The following is a 22511-nucleotide window of genomic DNA, read 5'->3' on the forward strand; positions in this document are numbered from 1 at the left end:
GGTAAACCCCTCATTGGTAAGATCAGACCATAAACAAATTTCCCTGGACATCCATATCCGTCCCCATCCCCAGCCAAGGAAATCACTGTAAAGAATTTCTCAAAAGCCAACTTTGCACTTCTCAATACTGAGGTGGAATCCTTCAAAGCCCCTGGGCCAGAGGATAATACAGCCCAATCCGCAGAATCCTTTACAAATGCATTCTATGAGCACCTGCAGGAATGCATGGATCATGCTATCCCAAATAAAACCAAGACTCACTCCTCCAAAAACAGGAGACCGGTCTGGTGGACCCCGGCCATAAATAAGCTATACAACAGAAGGAGGAAGCTACTACATGACAGATCAAAATCCCAAAAAGGGAAGGCATCTCTGATCAGTATTAGCAAGAAACTTCGATCCCTCATAAAATCATCAAAGGCCAGTTTCGAAAGAAAAATTGCCCTAGACACTAAAGATAATCACAAGACCTTCATTAGCTATGTCAGAAACATGGGCGGAAACTCCCAGATATGCTCTGAATTGTTTTCATAACTGTACAAAATATACTGAACCTACAGACATAGCCAACATCCTGGCAGACAGATTCAGCGCAAATTTCTCTCCCCCCTCCCCCCAAAGCAGCAAACACCTATCTCAACTGAATGTAACCTCCCTGACATCACAGATGCACAGGTGAAAGCTGCCCTCTCCAAAGCAGAAAACACAGCATCTATGGGACCGGACGGTGTCCCAGGCTGTGTCTTACACAAGCTCCAAGAAGAACTGAACCCTCACATTAAGTCACTGTTCAAACTTAGCCTTACTACAGGATATGTACCCAAAGAATGTCGTACAGCTACAGTGGTCCCACTCCACAAAGATAGTGCTACAATGGACCCCGGAAACTATCGCTCCATAAGCCTGACTAGTCTGGTCTGTAAAGCTATGGAGCGTATTATCATGGAACTCATAAGCAAAGCATTGGGAGCCTCCAGACACTGGACCCTACCCAATTCGGCTTTGTTCAGGGCAGATCTTGCCTCTTAAACCTAGTTGATTTCTTTGAAACAGTTACCAAAGCCATAGATGAGGGCAAGGTAGTCCACACAGCCTACCTGGACCTGGAAAAAGCCTTCGACACAATACCCCACTCGGGCATCATAAATAAGCTTACCAGCTTAAATATCAACCCCTATATCACAAGATGGGTTGCAAACTGGCTCAGAGATAGAACCCACATGGTCAGAATGCAGGTGCCATGTCGAATCCAAACCAGTTACAAGTGGCGTCCCACAGGGCTCAGTTCTGGGACCTCTCTTGCTCGGTATATACTTCTCTGAGGTTCAGGCTAACACGGGGGGATTATGGCTGACAAAGTTCACAGATGACTTCAAACTGGGGGCCATAATCGAATCTCCAGCTGACACAAGCATCCTCCAAAAGGGTCTCACAGAGATGGATACTTGGTGCCAGAGCCACGGCCTCAAGCTAAATGCTAAAAAGTGCATAGTCATCCCCTTTGGGAAAAACAAGGTGCCCACAAATTACCACATAGGTGGTAATCCATTAAGTACTGAAGAAGTAATTAGAGATTTGGGGACCTATGTAGATAGTAATCTCTCCTTTGATAATCACGTTGCCAAAGTGGTTAGAAAGACCTTCTATATAGCCCACCTTATCACGAAAGGGTTCGCATCTAGATCAAGAGAGGTCATTGTGCCCCTCTACTCGTCACTCATCAGGCTCATAATTGAATACAATGCCCCTTTTGGGATGTACCTTACCTGACACCTGCAGCAACTGGAGAGACCCCATAAGTACCTCACCAAGAGGATCATGGGCTACAAACAGATGTCCTATGCAGCTCGACTAAAGAAACTCCAGCTCTACTCAGTTGCTTACCGCCTACTCAGAGGCGATCTATGCCTGACGTACAAAGCCATGTCAAACCCAGAATTAATGGACATGCTCCACCTCAAAAAATCCAAGTCCCTTAGAGCTACACGCTCCAGGGACATAAACCTCAGCACAAAAATAAATAGGACATGCTGGAGGGACAGATTAATTTCCCAGAGGCTCCCCTCACTCTGGAATAGAATCCCAATTCATGTTAGACATAGCCCCTCGCTGGCCCTCTTCAAGCAAAATTTGGACGCGTGGATGGGAAATCACAAATTCACCCCTGGGATCTCTCCTGTGTCCCTGCTTGACAGAGGCACAGTAAACTAATCTTAAAAGGGTACCTTCTGTGACCTACTTTACAGAGGCACAGTAGGCTAATCTAATAGGGAGGCGGAAGCCAAATACACTCTGGCTAGGCTTATAAATGCCCTAGGGCAGATAGCCTAGTATCTACCTATGAACCTATGAACCTTGCATTCTGAAACATAAGGAGGTCACAACGTTTGTGTATTGGTTATGAAGAGACACTTCGGGGAAGGAAGAGCTGAATGTTTTATTCCTGTTTTTGTGGTGGACCTTTTTGTATAAGGTACCCTGTGTAATCCGAGTGACATAAACTATTTTTTTTTATCTGGCCAAGAAAGTATGTAGACATTTCTTTCTTTCTTTGCATCACTGCAACAAAGGCAACCCTACATGTTTATTATAATGCCCTGTATAATGGCCCATGGAAACTTACTTGCGGAGCGGTATTATTATTTTTGGCACTCTTTCAATGCCATCCCTGTTTTTTGCAATGCTGATACTAAACAGCATATTTTATTTCAGTCTAATGCAAATTTGTTAATATATTCTTTATGGAAATAATTCTTTCTGTGATGTTTGGAAGGACATCTTTGTTCAAAAGAGTAATGCAGCTGTTATCACAAGAGTCAGTTAAGATAATTTTCCTTAATTTATTTTTACTGTTATTAATACTTAAATGTGATTCTAATAATGATACTTTTCCAGTGAGTTGTAAAAGTAAATAATAGTATGACTGTAAGCCTTTGTTATAAGGTGGAAGGATGAGAATTACAATGTCTTGGGTTTATGGGGATAGATAATGTGCTTAATTCTCTCTTTTCATTTTAATATCAAAATATAACATTATGAGCTCCAGATTATCATATGACCCATGGTTTATGCATAGTGTATATGGATTGTGACTGGGGTGAGAATCTGGAAATTGCAAATATTTTTCTTAGGACTGGACAGTTGAAACTAGTGTGATATACACAGAATACGAATGTGAGAGTCTTAGAAGAAGAAGAATTGAGTCTATGTATAAATGTTTGGGTAGAAGACTGACTGTTACAACTACAGAGAAGCTGAGGCATCAGTGGATGAAGTGGCATGCTAGCTCTGTTACTTAGTGCTTACAAATTACATCACCTTATATAAAACAGATGATAAAGAACACAGTTGGTCTCACGACTTGAGCTACTGTTAGCCTAAGGTAGTTGCTTCCATGTTCTATCCTGTACTTTCAGTAATATAAAGCTGCTATAAAGGCCTCATCTGTGTTTGCTCCTAATACTGGTCCCAGTAAGTACATTTACTTATCAACTGCAGTCTTTATCTGCTGGTTATGCCCCCTTCTTTCTGTTTTGTCCAGTGAAAAAATGGTTGAGCCCTGTTAGCCCCTCCTTATATGTTATTCTCTGTGAGCCCCATCTTGCATATTTTCCTGTTAACGCTTCATCATATGTCATTCTCTGTTAGCTCCTCCTCATATGTCATTCTCTGTTACTGTCTCTTCATTCTCTGCTAGCACGTTCTGATATGTCACTCTCTCTCTGGTCCAGATTAGACACTGTCCTCTGTATCTGCCCCAGCAGAGTGCTTCTAGAGTACCTGGAAAAGCAGCATCATCACGATCCAACTGTGTATTCTTCCCTGCCTGATACATACCCCAGAGTTTCCCTTTCTACCACATGTTTACACTGAGCCTCATACTTTAGACTTTTTATAATAATAAACCCCAGGTCCTTTTTCTGGTCCTCATTCTTTAACCTTTTTCCTGTGACCTTTGCATTGTCAGGCTGTAGGTGTAGCGATATACATTTGGTTGAGTTTCTGTGAAGCTGACACCTTGTAGATAATGTTTGCAGTAACCCCGAGGTTCTCTTCAGGGCTGAATCTCCATCTGCTACTATCTCAACACAATGGTGACATTCAGAAAAAAATGATCCAATGCCATGAATGAAGAAAAAGGTAAAAAGATAAGTTAGGCCTGCACCCAGGACTAACCCCTGTGAGACACCATACTTACATGTGTTAATCTCTGATGAGTTCTCATGGGCAGTTCAGCTTGAGACTGGAATGAAGCATAACCAACCAAATGTTTACAGTGAAACAGACAGAGGAGAAGGAGTCAGAGTCCAAATGGACATTCTTAGATATATTGGTAAAAGGGGACATCCCTAGGACACTGCAACCTCAATCTTTAGAGAGAAAGAAAAAGACATTTGCACGCTTATAATCACTAATGTATTTAAGGCAACCCTGGCAGTGCACTGGAACCCTGTGTTGAGGAGAGTTATGACTGGGCCACTTTCACCTTTACCCACTTCTCCTTCTCCCACTGATACAATTGCTTACATTTGTACCTCCTCTGACCCTTCAAGGCTGTGTTAACCTGCCCATTATACTGGCATCCACTGATCCCCCGTCTCTCTATTTGTCTTCCGGAATACCTGCTCACCCACTTCTTCCTTCAGCATGCCTTGCTATCTTCATTACTATCACTGGACATTACATTTGCTTAATGTCACAAGGAGCCAGTAACCTATCTATATTGCCCCTTTACATGCCGTAATATTCTATATCCCCCTCCATTCCTACCTTGCCCTTTGCTCCAACTGTCTCACGTCCTCCTGAAAGCCTCTGTGGATTTCCCTGATACCAGTTATATCAGTACAACTCTCTCAGTGTAAAAAAAAATCACTTTTGAAGCTCCATAGAGGAGATAGTCCCTACAACTTACTGTGTGTGCCCCCTCCTTACATATCAGTCCTTCTTGTTCAAGGAGATATTTTCACCTCTTCCTGACATAACATTATGAAACAGTATGTTGACCCCACCACCTCTTGTCTCAGGTGAGAATAATTCCAACTACTCTAGCATCTGTTCATATTTTTCTCTCTCTCTCATAATTCCTTCTGTTAGCTTTCCTCTTGAATTTAACCAGCTGCTGTAACTTTCTTTTTACAGTTTCCAGAACTGTACTCAGTACTCAAGGTGTGGTCTGACCAAGACCCATTAGAGTGGTGACATTACCTCCTTGCATGTGGAATGTGTCACCCTGAAGACACATCCCAGTGGTTTGTCTGTTACTATTAATCCCTCTCGATCTGCTCCATGGTCTAATCTAAGTGTCATGAATACTACCAGGTCTTTTTCATGTTTTTATCATGATTTACAATATGCCCAGCTGATATTTCACCGCAGAGCTGTTTTAACCTAAGTATGCACTAAACTTCATCAAATTCCTTTCTCCCCAATTCTTTAGACTTTACAAACATTTTGCTGGACGTTCCCTTTTCTTCATTGCCACACTTATGTCTCTGCCATCAGCAATGAGTTTGATCCTATTCTTTCTTTTCTTCCAGCAGGCATGTTTGAGAAGTGGACCCAAGACAGTTTCCCTCTTGACCACAATCCTCTGTATCTTACCATTCAGTCATGCATTTATTCCACTTCCTCGCTTTTGGTTCTACTCCCAACTCCTCCAATCTTCTTATCTACATTTTATGTGGGACAGATTCAAAGACCTTGCTGAAGTCTGTGTAGAGTATGTCTACAAGTACTCCCTGCAACATTTGTCTGTAATCTAACATAAATCTAGAACAACTTTGCCTGACAGCTTCATCTGGGTATGACTGCATGTTGGTTGTTGCCCTACTGATTGTTGTCTCTAGAAATGCTACTTGTCTTCCATTCGCAATTCTCTCCTTCATTTTCCATGCCAGTGATGTTAAGCCAGCGATCCTGCACTAACCTAGATTTTTTCTGCCTCCCAATTTCTACAAGGGTACCATACTTCCTGTCTTCCATTCCTCTGGACCTTTGGGAAACCAGGTCCCTGTACTTTATCCTCTTTAAAGGCAGCCAGTCCCCTCTGATCCCCTATCCTCCTATCCTGGTGTCTGACAGTGTTCTCATTCTGCCAATGTTCTTTCCCAATATGACATCCCCTGCTGTCCTTTTAAAAACTGAAACAAAGTATCGTTGAGTACCACCCCTTTGTTCTTGGCCTACTGTGATCTCCCTCCCATCTTTGCTGAACATGTGCAGGTCTGTCCAAACCTTCATTCTTTCTGCCTTGTCTCAACCTTACTTCCTTCCTATTATCCCTCTGGTGCTGCCTCATATGTGCAAATTCCCTGCCTCTTTCTCTCCTCAGCAGCTGATCACTTCCTTCTACAGTGCTCTTTTCTTTGGTTTCCTCTTCCTTGATCCGCATTTCATGTTTTCTTTATACACCTTATTTGTTTACTTCCTTTCAGCTGACCTGCTACTTCTCTTCAGCATCATTATGTTTGCAACCCTATTGTTCTGCACATCATTCACTATGTATACCCATGTCCTTGTGTCTGCTGCCTGTCATCTTCCTGTTCACTGACCTCATTTGTTTTGTCATCACTTGCTGTCCTTTCTTCTCCAGTCTCTCCTAAGGACTTTTGCACGATCTGCCCAATCTAGCTCCCTTCTCTAGCAACCTTCCCTGAATCTGCTCCAGTCCCCTGAAAATGCTTCACCCAACCCAAAGCTTTGTGAGCTCAGACCCTCTCCCATGTCTGTAATGTTTCACCCACTGACCCACCCTCTCATTTCTGCTCTTCCTTTCCAGTGTCACTTCATGTTCCTGCCACATACTTCTAAACTTCAAAATGCTTTTCTTTTTTTACTTTTTTCCCTTTATCTAGCTGCAGATTCCTTCAGTCTACCTTCTATGTGCTTCACGCTTCATTTGCCATTTGTTTCTACATACATACCCAGTTCTGTTCTAGCTCTTGTTTTGCTTATTTTTCCATTTATATTATGCATGTATGGACAACTAATGAAACCTGAATTGAAGGTGTTTTTGATAGGGACAGCTTTTTTGTCAATGAAGTGAGTGGACTGATTCACAAACCCTTTTTAGCCAAGATCTGGGCCACAAACTGCATACACGTACAGTTTAATGTAATTAAACCACTGGTGTATTTTTGAGAAGAAACCAGATTACCCAGAGAAAGCTCACACAGACACACCGAGAACATGCAAACTCCACACAGATGGTGACAAGACATAATAGGCAGTGCAGCTGTGAAAAAGAGATCCTGCCATTGAATCATCAGGTTGCTCAGCCCCAATCCATCTGAAATTATAGCTTGTATACATACCAGAGACTGTTTTGCTGAGCTCTAACTTGCCTTACCTCTTTCACTGGTGCTGTTGCACACCCGTACATAGGAAGAATAACCAAAGAACAAAGCAGAAATTTGTTAGTGTAGTACCGATGCCTACCCTGCAGAAGTGGCTTAGATTTTCTCCCCCTCCACTAGTATAGTACATGCCTCTGAGAGAGACTCATTTATCTGGACTAAAACTTCCAAGACATTCCCTCAAACCCTGTTATGTATTAAGGCTTACACTAAACAGTGGTGTCAGCTGTCATAATAGAAGTTCTGGTAGACAGAGACTGCACAGGTTTAGAGTACTGAGCAGTCATTGACATAACAATGGTCACCAAAAGCAGTGCAGCACCATTTTTTCACTTGTTTTGTTCAGCCGTATAGTCATTATGAAATAACTTTCACACATGAATGCAAGAAAAACAGAAATGTACTCTGGTGTTTGAGTTATAACTTCAGTTACAACGAATAACATAAAGGTCAAAACTTCTAAAGAAGTTAGGATTACCACATTAAATGAAAATAAAATATGTTCAGCTTTATTTTCCTAGGTATCTAATAACTTTATAGCTTAAGTTTTATCTTTCACAAATGTGGACTTACAGAACACTTTTGCTTTAGTTGGCTGTATATGAAAGCAAGTTTATTTCCATAGAAATGCTGCACCTCAGTCTGCAGGGGAACAATCTAAGATTACAAAATATATGCATATTATTGTTTTTGCCTTAATATACTCCAGGGAAGCAATGCTATTAAAACAAGCAACATCTGAGAAAGAGATGTTATATTTAAGGTGACATATCATCCTGACTTAATTTGCTTTTAATTATGACAGCATTGGAACTATGTTACTATTAATTCAACAGAGCTGACACAAGGCCTAAATATCTGGAAGTAATATAACAACTAGAACGTAGCTGGAAAAGTGGGTTAAATAACTACTTAGATTGTTTAAACTACAGACTTTTAAAACCAGATAAATATTAGCACTCATTCACTAGTTCATTCATCATTCATTCATTCATTTTGTAACATTTACTTTATCTTATCCAACTTTATAGTAGAGCCAGGCCTTAAACTACCAAACGATGAGCACAGGGCAGAGAACTAAACCTGAAGTGGATGTCAGTCCATCATATGATGTTCATGCATAGTGTACAGGCACCTATGGACAATTTAGGTGATCACCAGTTTATTTCATGATGTAGTAAGAAAACAGAGACCCTGGTAAAAACTCATGACAACACAAGTTGATATGCAGACAACACTCAGATGCACAAGAGTCTTTTGATGGAATCTGAACCAAATGGCAAACCATTCCGAGGCAGACATACTAATGATTAGGGAATATGATTTAAGGAGCAGTAGTCTTTCTACACTCCCCTAACTGCAACCTTCATGTGGACTCCACATATCCATCCATCATCATAAAATTTAACCTTCACTCAAATTATGCAGATATTGCAATTCATAACAATTATAATAAATAAAGGTGGCAGCCATCTCAGCTGCCTTTGTAGTACAGTGGGCAGCAGAAGAAAGTTTATTGTTAGTTTAGGTTAGTATTTGTCACATTATATTATTGAGTGTCACATATTAGCTTATGACAGTTATCCATTGCCTCTGTAACAGGTTTGTTGATTACATTTGTGTTTTTTCTTTCTGAACTTGGTGTAGTTGCTTTCATTCCTGAGGATAATTGGTAGATGTTTCCAGATGGAAGGAGCTAGTATTTAAAAACATTTTTCCACAACTGCTTATTTATTTATTTATTTATTTATTTATTTATTTATTTATTTATTTATTTATTTATTTTAATTGTGACCTAACCAGGATAACTGAGCTGTCAATGCTATGCCTTAGGTCATAATTATGTGTTTTTAGCTGACTCTTATTAGTAAGGGACCATATCACAAGGGTGCTTCAACTTTTGAAACAGATTAATCAATCAGCAGATTTTGTTAGAGGTGACTCCAAGTAAAAAGGTATTATTGGTGGAACCTGGTGATATGAGGGGTTGCTCATATTCTGATTTGGGTAGTAATACACCCTTAGTAAGAGATGCTCTGATTTCTGGAAAAAATGTGATTAGACACAAAAGTGCAGACTTACAGTTAACTGAGGACTTTATCCATGACATATTCAGTATGGGAGGTAAGTTTGAGTATGGGTTTGACATAATGGTTAAGCTGTTTACCTCTTAAACACAAAGTGTAGGGTTTGATTCTGACCACAGGTTATTAGCTAGACTTTAAATGGCCCTGTGGGGCATTTAGCTTAGTATTCACCTACAAACCTATATGGTAAGATTATAGCTGATTTACTTTACTCTTTGTAAGACCAAAAATTGTAAGGAAGCCATCATCCTTGAGCTTTTGTAGGCTATCAAGTAACATGACTACGGATTTTGTATTGTTAAAGTACAACTTTTTATGAAATATGTATAGACTGTGTAGGTATCTTTTTGGAGCTGAACTTTAGCTGTCTTGGTTGAAGATCCTGACCAGTATAGAAGGATAACAGTAAACACAATTATAACTTCAAGAGAGATGTTGGATGTGATGCCATTTATGAAAAGGGAGAATATTATTAGTCCTGTCATGGATCCACCTGGTATTAGTCCTGGTACGGACCCACCTGGTATTAGCCCTAGTATGGACCCAACCAGTATTAGTCCTGGTACGGACCCACCTGGTGTTAGAACTAGTATGGACTCACCAGGTATTAGTCCAGGCATGGACCCACCTGGTATTAGTCCTGGTACAGACCCACCTGGTATTAGTCCTAGTATGGACCCACCTGCTATTAGTCTTGGTACAGACCCACCTGGTATTTATCTTGGTATGGACCCACCTGGTATTAGTCCTGGTATGGACCCACCTGGTATTAGTCCTTGTATGGACCCACTTGGTATTATTCCTGATACCGACCCATCTAGTATTAGAACTAGTATGGACCCACTTGGTATTAGTCCTGATATGGACCCACCTGGTATAAGTCCAGGCATAGACCCACCTGGTATTAGAGCTAGTATGGACCAACCTGGTAATAGTCCTGATATAGACCCATCTGGTATTAGAACTAGTATGGACCTACCTGGTATTAGTCCTAGTATGGACCCATCTGGTATAAGTCCTGGTATGCACCCACCTAATATTAGTCCTGGTATGGACCCATCTGGTATTAGTCCTGGTATGGACTCACCTGGTATTAAAACTAGTATGAACCCACCTGGTATTTGTCCTGGTATGGACCCACCTGGTAATAGTCCTAGTATGGACCGACCTGGTATTACTCCTGGCATGGACCCACCTGGTAATAGTCCTAGTATGGACTGACCTGGTATTACTCCTGGCATGGACCCACCTGGTATTAGTCCTGGTAAGGACACACCTGGTATTAGTCCTGGTATAGACTCACCTGGTATTAGAACTAGTATGGATCCACCTGGTATTAGTTCTGATATGGACCCACCTGGTATTAGTTCTGGTATGGACCCAACTGAAATTAGTCCTGGTATGGACCCACCTAGTATTAGAACTGGTATGGACCCACCTAGTATTAGAACTAGTATGGACCCACCTGGTATTAGTCCTGGTATGGACCCACCTGGTATTAGTCCTAGTATGGACCCACCTGGTATTAGTCCTGGTATGGACACACCTGATATTAGTCCTGGTATGGACTCACTTGCTATTAGTCCAGCCTAGTATCTACCTATGAACCTATGAACCTATGGTATGGACACACCTGGTATTAGAACTAGTATGGACCCACTTGATATTAGTCCTGGTAAGGACCCACCTGGTATTAGTCCTGGTATGGACTCACCTGCTATTAGAACTAGAATGGATCCACCTGGTATTAGTCCTGGTATGGACCCACCTGGTATTAGTCCTGGTATGGACCCACCTGGTACTAGTCCTAGTATGGACCCACCTGGTATTAGTTCTAGTATGGACCCACCTGATATTAGTCCTGGTACAGACCCACCTGGTATTAGTCCTGATATGGACCCATCTGGTAATGGAACTAGTATGGACCCACTTGATATTAGTCCTAGTATGAACCCACCTGGTATTAGTCCTGGTATGGACTCGCCTGGTACTAGAACTAGTATGAATCCACCTGGTATTAGTCCTGGTATGGAACTACCTGGTATTAGTCCTGGTATGGACTCACCTGATATTAGTGTTAGTATGGACCCACCTGGTATTAGTCCTACTATGGACCCACCTGGTATTAATTCTAGTATGGACCCACCTGATATTAGTTCAAGTATGGACCCACCTGCTATTAGTGCAGGTATGGATCCACCTGGTATTAGTTTTGGCATGGACCCACCAGGTATTAGTCCTAGTATGGATCCACCTGGTATTAGTCCTGGCATGGACCCACCTGTTATTAGTCCTGGTACGGACCCAGCTGGTATTAGAACTAGCATGGACCCACCTGGTATTAGTCCTGATATGGATCCATCTGGTATTAGAACTAGTATGGATCCACCTGGTATTAGTCCTGGTATGGACCTATCTGGTATTAGAATTAGAATGGACCCACCTGGTTTTAGTCCTAGTATGGACCCACCTGGTATTAGTCCTGGTATGGACCCAACTGAAATTAGTCCTGGTATGGACCCACTTAGTATTTGTCCTGGTATGGACCCACCTGGTATTAGAACTAGTATGGACCCACCTGGTATTTGTCCTGGTATGGACTCACCTGATATTAGTCCTAGTATGGACCCACCTGGTATTAGTCCTGGTAGGGACCCACCTGATATTAGTCCTGGTATGGACCCACCTGGTATTAGTCCTGGTATGGACACACCTGGTATTAGAACTAGTATGGACCCACTTGGTATTAGTCCTAGTATGGACCCACCTGGTATTAGTCCTGGTAAGGACTCACCTGGTATTAGAACTAGTATGGATCCACCTGCTATTAGTCTTGGTATGGACCCACCTTGTATTAGTCCTGGTATGGACCCACCTGGTAATAGTCCTAGTATGGACCCACCTGGTATTATTCCTGGTATGGACCCACCTGATATTAGTCCTGGTACAGACCCACCTGGTATTAGTCCTGATACGGACCCATCTGGTACTGGAACTAGTATGGATCCACTTGGTATTAGTCCTGGTATGGACTCAACTTGTATTAGAACTAGTATGAATCCACCTGGTATTAGTCCTGGTATGGACCCGCCTGGTATTAATCCTGGTATGGACTCACCTGATATTAGTCTTAGTATGGACCCACCTGGTATTAGTCCTGGTATGGACCCACCTAGTATTAGTCCTAGTATGGACCCACCTGGTATTAGTTCAAGTATGGACCCACCTGCTATTAGTCCAGGTATGGATCCACCTGGTATTAGTTCTGGCATGGACCCACCAGGTATTAGTCCTAGTATGGACCCACCTGGTATTAGTCCTGGCATGGACCCACCTGTTATTAGTCCTGGTATGGACCCACCTGGTATTAGTACTAACATGGACCCACCTGGTATTAGTCCTGATACAGATCCATCTGATATTAGAACTAGAATGGATCCAACTGCTATTAGTCCTGGTATGGACCCACCTGGGATTAGTCCTGGTCTGGACATATCTGGTATTAGAACTAGTATGGACCCACCTGGTTTTATTCCTAGTATGGACCCACCTGGTATCAGTCCTGGTATGGACCCCAACTGAAATTAGTCCTGGTATGGACCCACCTGGTATTAGTCCTGGTATGGACCCACCTGGTATTATAACTAGTATGGACCCACCTGGTATTTGTCCTGGTATGGACCCACCTGATATTAGTCCTAGTATGGACCCACCTGGTATTAGTCCTGATATGGACCCACCTGATATTAGTCCTGTATGGACCCACCTGGTATTAGTCCTGGTATGGACACACCTGGTATTAGAACTAGTATGGACCCACTTGGTATTAGTCCTAGTATGGACCCACCTGCTATTAGTCCTGGTATGGACTCACCTGGTATTAGAACTAGTATGGATCCACCTGGTATTAGTCTTGGTATGGATCCACCTGGTATTAGTCCTGTTATGGACCCACCTGGTACTAGTCCTAGCATGGACCTACCTGGTATTAGTCCTGGTATGGGCTCACCTGGTATTAGTCCTAGTATGGACCCACCTGGTATTAGTCCTGGTATGGGCCCACCTGATATTAGTCCTGGTAAGGACCCACCTGGTATTAGTCCTGATATAGACCCAACAGGTACTGGAACTAGTATGGACCCACTTGATATTAGTCCTAGTATGGACCCACCTGGTATTAGTCCTGGAATGGACTCAGCTGGCATTAGAACTAGTGTGGATCCACCTGGTATTAGTCCTGGTATGGACCCACCTGGTATTAGTCCTGGTATGGACTCACCTGGTAGTAGTCCTAGTATGGACCCACCTGGTATTAGTCCTGGTATGGACCCACCTGGTATTAGTCCTAGTATGGACCCACTGCTATTAGTCCAGGTATGGACCCACCTGGTATTAGTCCTGGCATGGACCCACCTGGAATTAGTCCTAGTATAGACCCATCTGGTATTAGTCCTGGCATGGACCCACCTGTTAATAGTCCTGGTACGGACCCACCTGTTATTAGAGCTAGCATGGACCCACCTGGTATTAGTCCTGATACGGATCCATCTGGTATTAGAACTAGTATGGACCAACAAGGTATTAGTCCTAGTATGGACCCTCCTGGTATTAGCCCTCGTAAGGACCCACTTGGTATTAGTCCTGGTACGGACCCACCTGGTATTAGATTTAATATGGACTGACCTGGTATTAGTCCTGGTTCGGTCCCACCTGGCATTAGTCCTAGTATGGACCCACCTGGTATTATTCCTGGTATGGATCCGCCTGATATTAGTCCTAGTATGGACTCTCCTGGTATTAGTCCTGGCTGGGACCCACCTGATATTAGTCCTGGTATGGATCCACCTGGTGTTAGTCCTAGTATGGAACCACTTGGTATTAGAACTAGTATGGACCCACCAGGTATTAGTCTTGGCATGGACCCACCTGGTATTAGTCCTAATACGGACCCATCTGGTATTAGTCCTGGTATGGACCCACCTGGTATTAGTCCTGGTGTGGACTCACCTGGTATTAGTCCTGGCATGGACTCACCTGATATTAGTCCTGGTGCGGACCCAACTAGTATTAGTATAGATACAGATCCCACTGGTATTAGTCCTGGTATGGACCCACATTGTATTAGAACTAGTATGGACCTACCTGGTATTAGTCCTGGGTATTAGTCCTCATATGGACCCACCTGGTATTAGTCTTGGTACAGACCCACCTGGTATTAGTCCTAGTATGAAGCCACCTGGTATTAGTCCTGACATGGACCCACCTGGTATTAGTCCTGGTATGGACCCAGCTGGTATTAGAACTAGCATGGACCCACCTGGTATTAGTCCTGATATGGATCCATCTGGTATTAGAACTAGTATGGATCCACCTGGTATTAGTCCTGGTATGGACCCACCTGGTATTAGTCCTGGTATGGACCCACTTGGTATTAGAACCAGAATGGACCCACCTGTTTTTAGTCCTAGTATGGACCCACCTGGTATTAGTCCTGGTATGGACCCAACTGAAATTAGTCCTGGTATGGACCCACCTGGTATTAGTCCTGGTATGGACCCACCTGGTATTAGAACTAGTATGGACCCATCTGGTATTTGTCCTGGTATGCACCCATCTGATATTAGTCCTAGTATGGACCCACCTGGTATTAGTCCTGGTATGGACCCACCTGATATTAGTCCTGGTATGGACCCACCTGGTATTACTCCTGGTATGGACACACCTGTTATTAGAACTAGTATGGACCCACTTGGTATTAGTTCTAGTATGGACCCACCTGGTATTAGTCCTGGTACGGACTCACCTGGTATTAGAACTAGTATGGATCCACCTGGTATTAGTCTTGGTATGTACCCACCTGGTATTAGTCCCAGTATGGACCCACCTGGTACTAGTCCTAGTATGGACCCACCTGGTATTAGTCCTAGTATGGACCCACCTGATATTAGTCCTGGTACAGACCCACCTGGTATTAGTCCTGATATGGACCCATCTGGTACTGAAACTAGTATGGACCCACTTGGTATAAGTCCTAGTATGGACCCACCTGGTATTAGTCCTGGTATGGACCCACCTGGTATTAGTCCTAGTATGGACCCACCTGGTATTAGTTCAAGTATGGACCCACCTGCTATTAGTCCCGGTATCGATCCACCTGGTATTAGTTCTGGCATGGACCCACCAGGTATTAGTCCTAATATGGACCCACCTGGTATTAATCCTGGCATGGACCCACCTGCTATTAGTCCTGGTACGGACCCACCTGGTATTAGAACAAGCATGGACCCAACTGGTATTAGTCCTGATACGGATCCATCTGGTATTAGAACTAGTATGGATCCACCTGCTATTAGTCCTCGTATGGACCCACCTGGGATTAGTCCTGGTATGCACCTACCTGGTATTAGAACTAGAATGGACCCACCTGGTTTTAGTCCTAGTATGGACCCACCTGGTATTAGTCCTGGTATGGACCCAATTGAAATTAGTCCTGGTAAGGACCCACCTGGTATTAGTCCTGGTATGGACCCACCTGATATTAGTCCTAGTATGGACCCACCTGGTATTAGTCCTGGTATGGACCCACCTGATATTAGTCCTGGTATGGACCCACCTGGTATTAGTCCTGGTATGGACACACCTGGTATTAGAACTAGTATGGACCCGCTTGGTATTAGTCCTAGTATGGATCCACCTGGTATTAGTCCTGGTATGGACTCACCTGGTATTAGAACTAGTATGGATCCACCTGGTATTAGTCTTGTTATGGACCCACCTGGTATTAGTCCTGGTATGGACCCACCTGGTACTCGTCCTAGTATGGACCTACCTGGTATTAGTCCTGGTATGGACTCACCTGGTATTAGTCCTAGTATGGACCCACCTGGTATTAGTCCTGGTATGGACCCACCTGATATTAGTCCTGGTATGGACCCACCTGGTATTAGTCTTGATACGGACCCATCTGGAACTGGAACTAGTATGGACCCACTTGGTATTAGGCCTAGTATGGACCCACCTGGTATTAGCCCTGGAATGGACTCACCTGGCATTAGAACTAGTGTGGATCCACCTGGTATTAGTCCTGGTATGGACCCACCTGGTATTAGTCCTGGTATGGACTCACCTGGTATTAGTCCTAGTATGGACCCACCTGGTATTAGTCCTGGTATGGACCCACCTGGTATTATTCCTAGTATGGACCCACTGCTATTAGTCCAGGTATGGACCCACCTGGTATTAGTCCTGGCATGGACCCACCTGGAATTAGTCCTAGTATGGACCCATCTGGTATTAGTACTAGCATGGACCCACCTGTTATTAGTCCTGGTACGGACCCACCTGGTATTAGAGCTAGCATGGACCCACCTGGTATTAGTCCTGATATGGATCCATCTGGTATTAGAACTAGTATGGACCAACAAGGTATTAGTCCTAGTATGGACCCTCCTGGTATTAGCCCACGTACGGACCCACTTGGTATTAGTCCTGGTACAGACCCACCAGGTATTAGATTTAATATGGACTGACCTGGTATTAGTCCTGGTTTGGACCCACCTGGTATTAGTCCTAGTATGGACCCACCTGTACCCACCTGGTATTATTCCTGGTATGGATCCACCTGATATTAGTCCTAGTATGGACTCTCCTGGTATTAGTCCTGGCTTGGACCCACCTGATATTAGTCCTGGTATGGACCCACATGGTGTTAGTCCTAGTATGGAACCACTTGGTATTAGAACTAGTATGGACCCACCAGGTATTAGTCTTGGCATGGACCCACCTGGTATTAGTCCTAATACGGACCCATCTGGTATTAGTCCTTGTATGGACCCACGTGGTATTAGTCCTGGTGTGGACTCACCTGGTATTAGTCCTGGTATGGACTCACCTGGTGTTAGTCCTGGTGCGGACCCAACTAGTATTAGTCTAGATACAGATCCCACTGGTATTAGTCCTGGTATGGACCCACATGGTATTAGAACTAGTATGGACCTACCTGGTATTAGTCCTGGGTATTAGTCCTCATACGGACCCACCTGGTATTAGTCTTGGTACGGACCCACCTGGTATTAGTCCTAGTATGAACCCACCTGATATTAGTCCTGACATGGACCCACCTGGTATTAGTCCTAGTATGGACTCACCTGGTACTAGTCCTGGCATGAACTCACCTGTTATTAGTCCTGGTACAGACCCACCTTTTATTAGAACTAGCATGGACCCACCTGGTATTAGTTCTGATACAGATCCATCTGGTATTAGAACTAGTATGGACCAACAAGGTATTAGTCTTAGTATGGACCCACCTGGAATTAGCCCTCATATGGACCCACTTAGTATTAGTCCTGGTTCGGACCCACCTGGTATTAGTCCTGATATGGACCCACCTGGTATAAGTCCTGGCATAGACCCACCTGGTATTAGAGCTAGTATGGACCAACCTGGTAATAGTCCTGATATGGACCCATCTGGTATTAGAACTAGTATGGACCCACCTGGTATTAGTCCTAGTATGGACCCATCTGGTATAAGTCCTGGTATGCACCAACCTAATATTAGTCCTGGTATGGACCCATCTGGTATTAGTCCTGGTATGGACTCATCTGGTATTAAAACTAGTATGAACCCACCTGGTATTAGTTCTAGTATGGACCCACCTGATATTAGTCCTGGTACAGACCCACCTGGTATTAGTCCTGATATGGACCCATCTGGTAATGGAACTAGTATGGACCCACCTGGTATTACTCCTGGCATGGACCCACCTGGTAATAGTCCTGGTAAGGACACACCTGGTATTAATCCTGGTATGGACTCACCTGGTATTAGAACTAGTATGAATCCACCTGGTATTAGTTCTGGTATGGACCCACCTGGTATTAGTCCTGGTATGGACCCAACTGAAATTAGTCCTGGTATGGACCCACCTAGTATTAGCCCTGGTATGGACCCACCTAGTATTAGAACTAGTATGGACCCACCTGGTATTAGTCCTGGTATGGACCCACCTGGTATTAGTCCTAGTATGGACCCACCTGGTATTAGTCCTGGTATGGACCCACCTGATATTAGTCCTGGTATGGACTCACTTGCTATTAGTCCAGCCTAGTATCTACCTATGAACCTATGAACCTATGGTATGGACACACCTGGTATTAGAACTAGTATGGACCCACTTGGTATTAGTCCTGGTAAGGACCCACCTGGTATTAGTCCTGGTATGGACTCACCTGCTATTAGAACTAGAATGGATCCACCTGGTATTAGTCCTGGTATGGACCCACCTGGTATTAGTCCTGGTATGGACCCACCTGGTACTAGTCCTAGTATGGACCCACCTGGTATTAGTTCTAGTATGGACCCACCTGATATTAGTCCTGGTACAGACCCACCTGGTATTAGTCCTGATATGGACCCATCTGGTAATGGAACTAGTATGGACCCACTTGATATTAGTCCTAGTATGAACCCACCTGGTATTAGTCCTGGTATGGACTCGCATGGTATTAGAACTAGTATGAATCCACCTGGTATTAGTCCTGGTATGGACCTACCTGGTAGTAGTCGTGGTATGGACTCACCTGATATTAGTCTTAGTATGGACCCACCTGGTATTAGTCCTAGTATGGACCCACCTGGTATTAATTCTAGTATGGACCCACCTGATATTAGTTCAAGTATGGACCAACCTGCTATTAGTCCAGGTATGGATCCACCTGGTATTAGTTTTGGCATGGACCCACCAGGTATTAGTCCTAGTATGGACCCACCTGGTATTAGTCCTGGCATGGACCCACCTGTTATTATTCCTGGTACGGACCCAGCTGGTATTAGAACTAGCATGGACCCACCTGGTATTAGTCCTGATACGGATCCATCTGGTATTAGAACTAGTATGGATCCACCTGGTATTAGTCCTGGTGTGGACCTATCTGGTATTAGAATTAGAATGGACCCACCTGGTTTTAGTCCTAGTATGGACCCACCTGGTATTAGGCCTGGTATGGACCCAACTGAAATTAGTCCTGGTATGGACCCACTTAGTATTAGTCCTGGTATGGACCCACCTGGTATTAGAACTGGTATGGACCCACCTGGTATTTGTCCTGGTATGGACTCACCTGATATTAGTCCTAGTATGGACCCACCTGGTATTAGTCCTGGTAGGGACCCACCTGATATTAGTCCTGGTATGGACCCACCTGGTATTAGTCCTGGTATGGACACACCTGGTATTAGAACTAGTATGGACCCACTTGGTATTAGTCCTAGTATGGACCCACCTGGTATTAGTCCTGGTAAGGACTCACCTGGTATTAGAACTAGTATGGATCCACCTGCTATTAGTCTTGGTATGGACCCACCTTGTACTAGTCCCAGTATGGACCTACCTGGTAATAGTCCTAGTATGGACCCACCTGGTATTATTCCTGGTATGGACCCACCTGATATTAGTCCTGGTACAGACCCACCTGGTATTAGTCCTGATACGGACCCATCTGGTACTGGAACTAGTATGGATCCACTTGGTATTAGTCCTGGTATGGACTCAACTGGTATTAGAACTAGTATGAATCCACCTGGTATTAGTCCTGGTATGGACCCGCCTGGTATTAATCCTGGTATGGACTCACCTGATATTAGTCTTAGTATGGACCCACCTGGTATTAGTCCTGGTAGTCCTGGTATGGACCCACCTAGTATTAGTCCTAGTATGGACCCACCTGGTATTAGTTCAAGTATGGACCCACCTGCTATTAGTCCAGGTATGGATCCACCTGGTATTAGTTCTGGCATGGACCCACCAGGTATTAGTCCTAGTATGTACCCAACTGGTATCAGTCCTGGCATAGACCCACCTGTTATTAGTCCTGGTATGGACCCACCTGGTATTAGAACTAACATGGACCCACCTGGTATTAGTCCTGATACAGATCCATCTGATATTAGAACTAGAATGGATCCAACTGCTATTAGTCCTGGTATGGACCCACCTGGGATTAGTCCTGGTATGGACATATCTGGTATTAGAACTAGTATGGACCCACCTGGTTTTATTCCTAGTATGGACCCACCTGGTATCAGTCCTGGTATGGACCCCAACTGAAATTAGTCCTGGTATGGACCCACCTGGTATTAGTCCTGGTATGGACCCACCTGGTATTATAACTAGTATGGACCCACCTGGTATTTGTCCTGGTATGGACCCACCTGATATTAGTCCTAGTATGGACCCACCTGGTATTAGTCCTGGTATGGACCCACCTGATATTAGTCCTGTGGGCACCTGGTATTAGTCCTGGTATGGACACACCTGGTATTAGAACTAGTATGGACCCACTTGGTATTAGTCCTAGTATGGACCCACCTGCTATTAGTCCTGGTATGGACTCACCTGGTATTAGAACTAGTATGGATCCACCTGGTATTAGTCTTGGTATGGATCCACCTGGTATTAGTCCGGTTATGGACCCACCTGGTACTAGTCCTAGCATGGACCTACCTGGTATTAGTCCTGGTATGGACTCACCTGGTATTAGTCCTAGTATGGACCCACCTGGTATTACTCCTGGTATGGACCCACCTGATATTAGTCCTGGTAAGGACCCACCTGGTATTAGTCCTGATATGGACCCAACAGGTACTGGAACTAGTATGGACCTACTTGGTATTAGTCCTAGTATGGACCCACCTGGTATTAGTCCTGGAATGGACTCAGCTGGCATTAGAACTAGTGTGGATCCACCTGGTATTAGTCCTGGTATGGACCCACCTGGTATTAGTCCTGGTATGGACTCACCTGGTAGTAGTCCTAGTATGGACCCACCTGGTATTAGTCCTGGTATGGACCCACCTGGTATTAGTCCTAGTATGGACCCACTGCTATTAGTCCAGGTATGGACCCACCTGGTATTAGTCCTGGCATGGACCCACCTGGAATTAGTCCTAGTATAGACCCATCTGGTATTAGTCCTGGCATGGACCCACCTGTTAATAGTCCTGGTACGGACCCACCTGTTATTAGAGCTAGCATGGACCCACCTGGTATTAGTCCTGATACAGATCCATCTGGTATTAGAACTAGTATGGACCAACAAGGTATTTGTCCTAGTATGGACCCTCCTATTATTAGCCCTCGTAAGGACCCACTTGGTATTAGTCCTGGTACGGACCCACCTGGTATTAGATTTAATATTGACTGACCTGGTATTAGTCCTGGTTCGGTCCCACCTGATATTAGTCCTAGTATGGACCCACCTGGTATTATTCCTGGTATGGATCCACCTGATATTAGTCCTAGTATGGACTCTCCTGGTAATAGTCCTGGCTTGGACCCACCTGATATTAGTCCTGGTATGGATCCACCTGGTGTTAGTCCTAGTATGGAACCACTTGGTATTAGAACTAGTATGGACCCACCAGGTATTAGTCTTGGCATGGACCCACCTGGTATTAGTCCTAATACGGACCCATCTGGTATTAGTCCTGGTATGGACCCACCTGGTATTAGTCCTGGTGTGGACTCACCTGGTATTAGTCCTGGCATGGACTCACCTGATATTAGTCCTGGTGCGGACCCAACTAGTATTAGTATAGATACAGATCCCACTGGTATTAGTCCTGGTATGGACCCACATTGTATTAGAACTAGTATGGACCTACCTGGTATTAGTCCTGGGTATTAGTCCTCATATGGACCCACCTGGTATTAGTCTTGGTACAGACCCACCTGGTATTAGTCCTAGTATGAAGCCACCTGGTATTAGTCCTGACATGGACCCACCTGGTATTAGTCCTGGTATGGACCCACCTGGTATTAGAACTAGCATGGACCCACCTGGTATTAGTCCTGATATGGATCCATCTGGTATTAGAACTAGTATGGATCCACCTGGTATTAGTCCTGGTATGGACCCACCTGGGATTAGTCCTGGTATGGACCTATCTGGTATTAGAACCAGAATGGACCCACCTGTTTTTAGTCCTAGTATGGACCCACCTGGTATTAGTCCTGGTATGGACCCAACTGAAATTAGTCCTGGTATGGACCCACCTGGTATTAGTC

The 22511-nt window shown here is 44.1% G+C and overlaps 3 protein-coding genes across 3 annotated transcripts; all 3 read left to right on the forward strand.

The window, feature by feature from the left end:
* The first annotated feature begins 11065 nt into the window (after positions 1-11065).
* On the forward strand, positions 11066-13024 carry LOC122814157 (basic proline-rich protein-like). Its single transcript, XM_044086770.1, has one exon. It carries the CDS (start codon positions 11066-11068, stop codon positions 13022-13024), a length of 1959 nt encoding a protein of 652 aa, XP_043942705.1.
* Positions 13025-14614: 1590 nt separating this feature from the next.
* On the forward strand, positions 14615-16971 carry LOC122814158 (basic proline-rich protein-like). Its single transcript, XM_044086771.1, has 2 exons — positions 14615-16610; positions 16664-16971. The coding sequence occupies exons 1-2, from the start codon at positions 14615-14617 to the stop codon at positions 16969-16971; spliced, it is 2304 nt and encodes a 767-aa protein (XP_043942706.1).
* Positions 16972-18584: 1613 nt separating this feature from the next.
* On the forward strand, positions 18585-20552 carry LOC122814159 (basic proline-rich protein-like). The gene has a single exon (XM_044086772.1). It carries the CDS (start codon positions 18585-18587, stop codon positions 20550-20552), a length of 1968 nt encoding a protein of 655 aa, XP_043942707.1.
* Positions 20553-22511: the final 1959 nt, after the last annotated feature.

The sequence above is a fragment of the Protopterus annectens genome, chromosome 10.part0 (assembly GCF_019279795.1).
Source record: "Protopterus annectens isolate FY-2018-M chromosome 10.part0, PAN1.0, whole genome shotgun sequence".
NCBI lineage: Eukaryota > Metazoa > Chordata > Ceratodontiformes > Protopteridae > Protopterus > Protopterus annectens.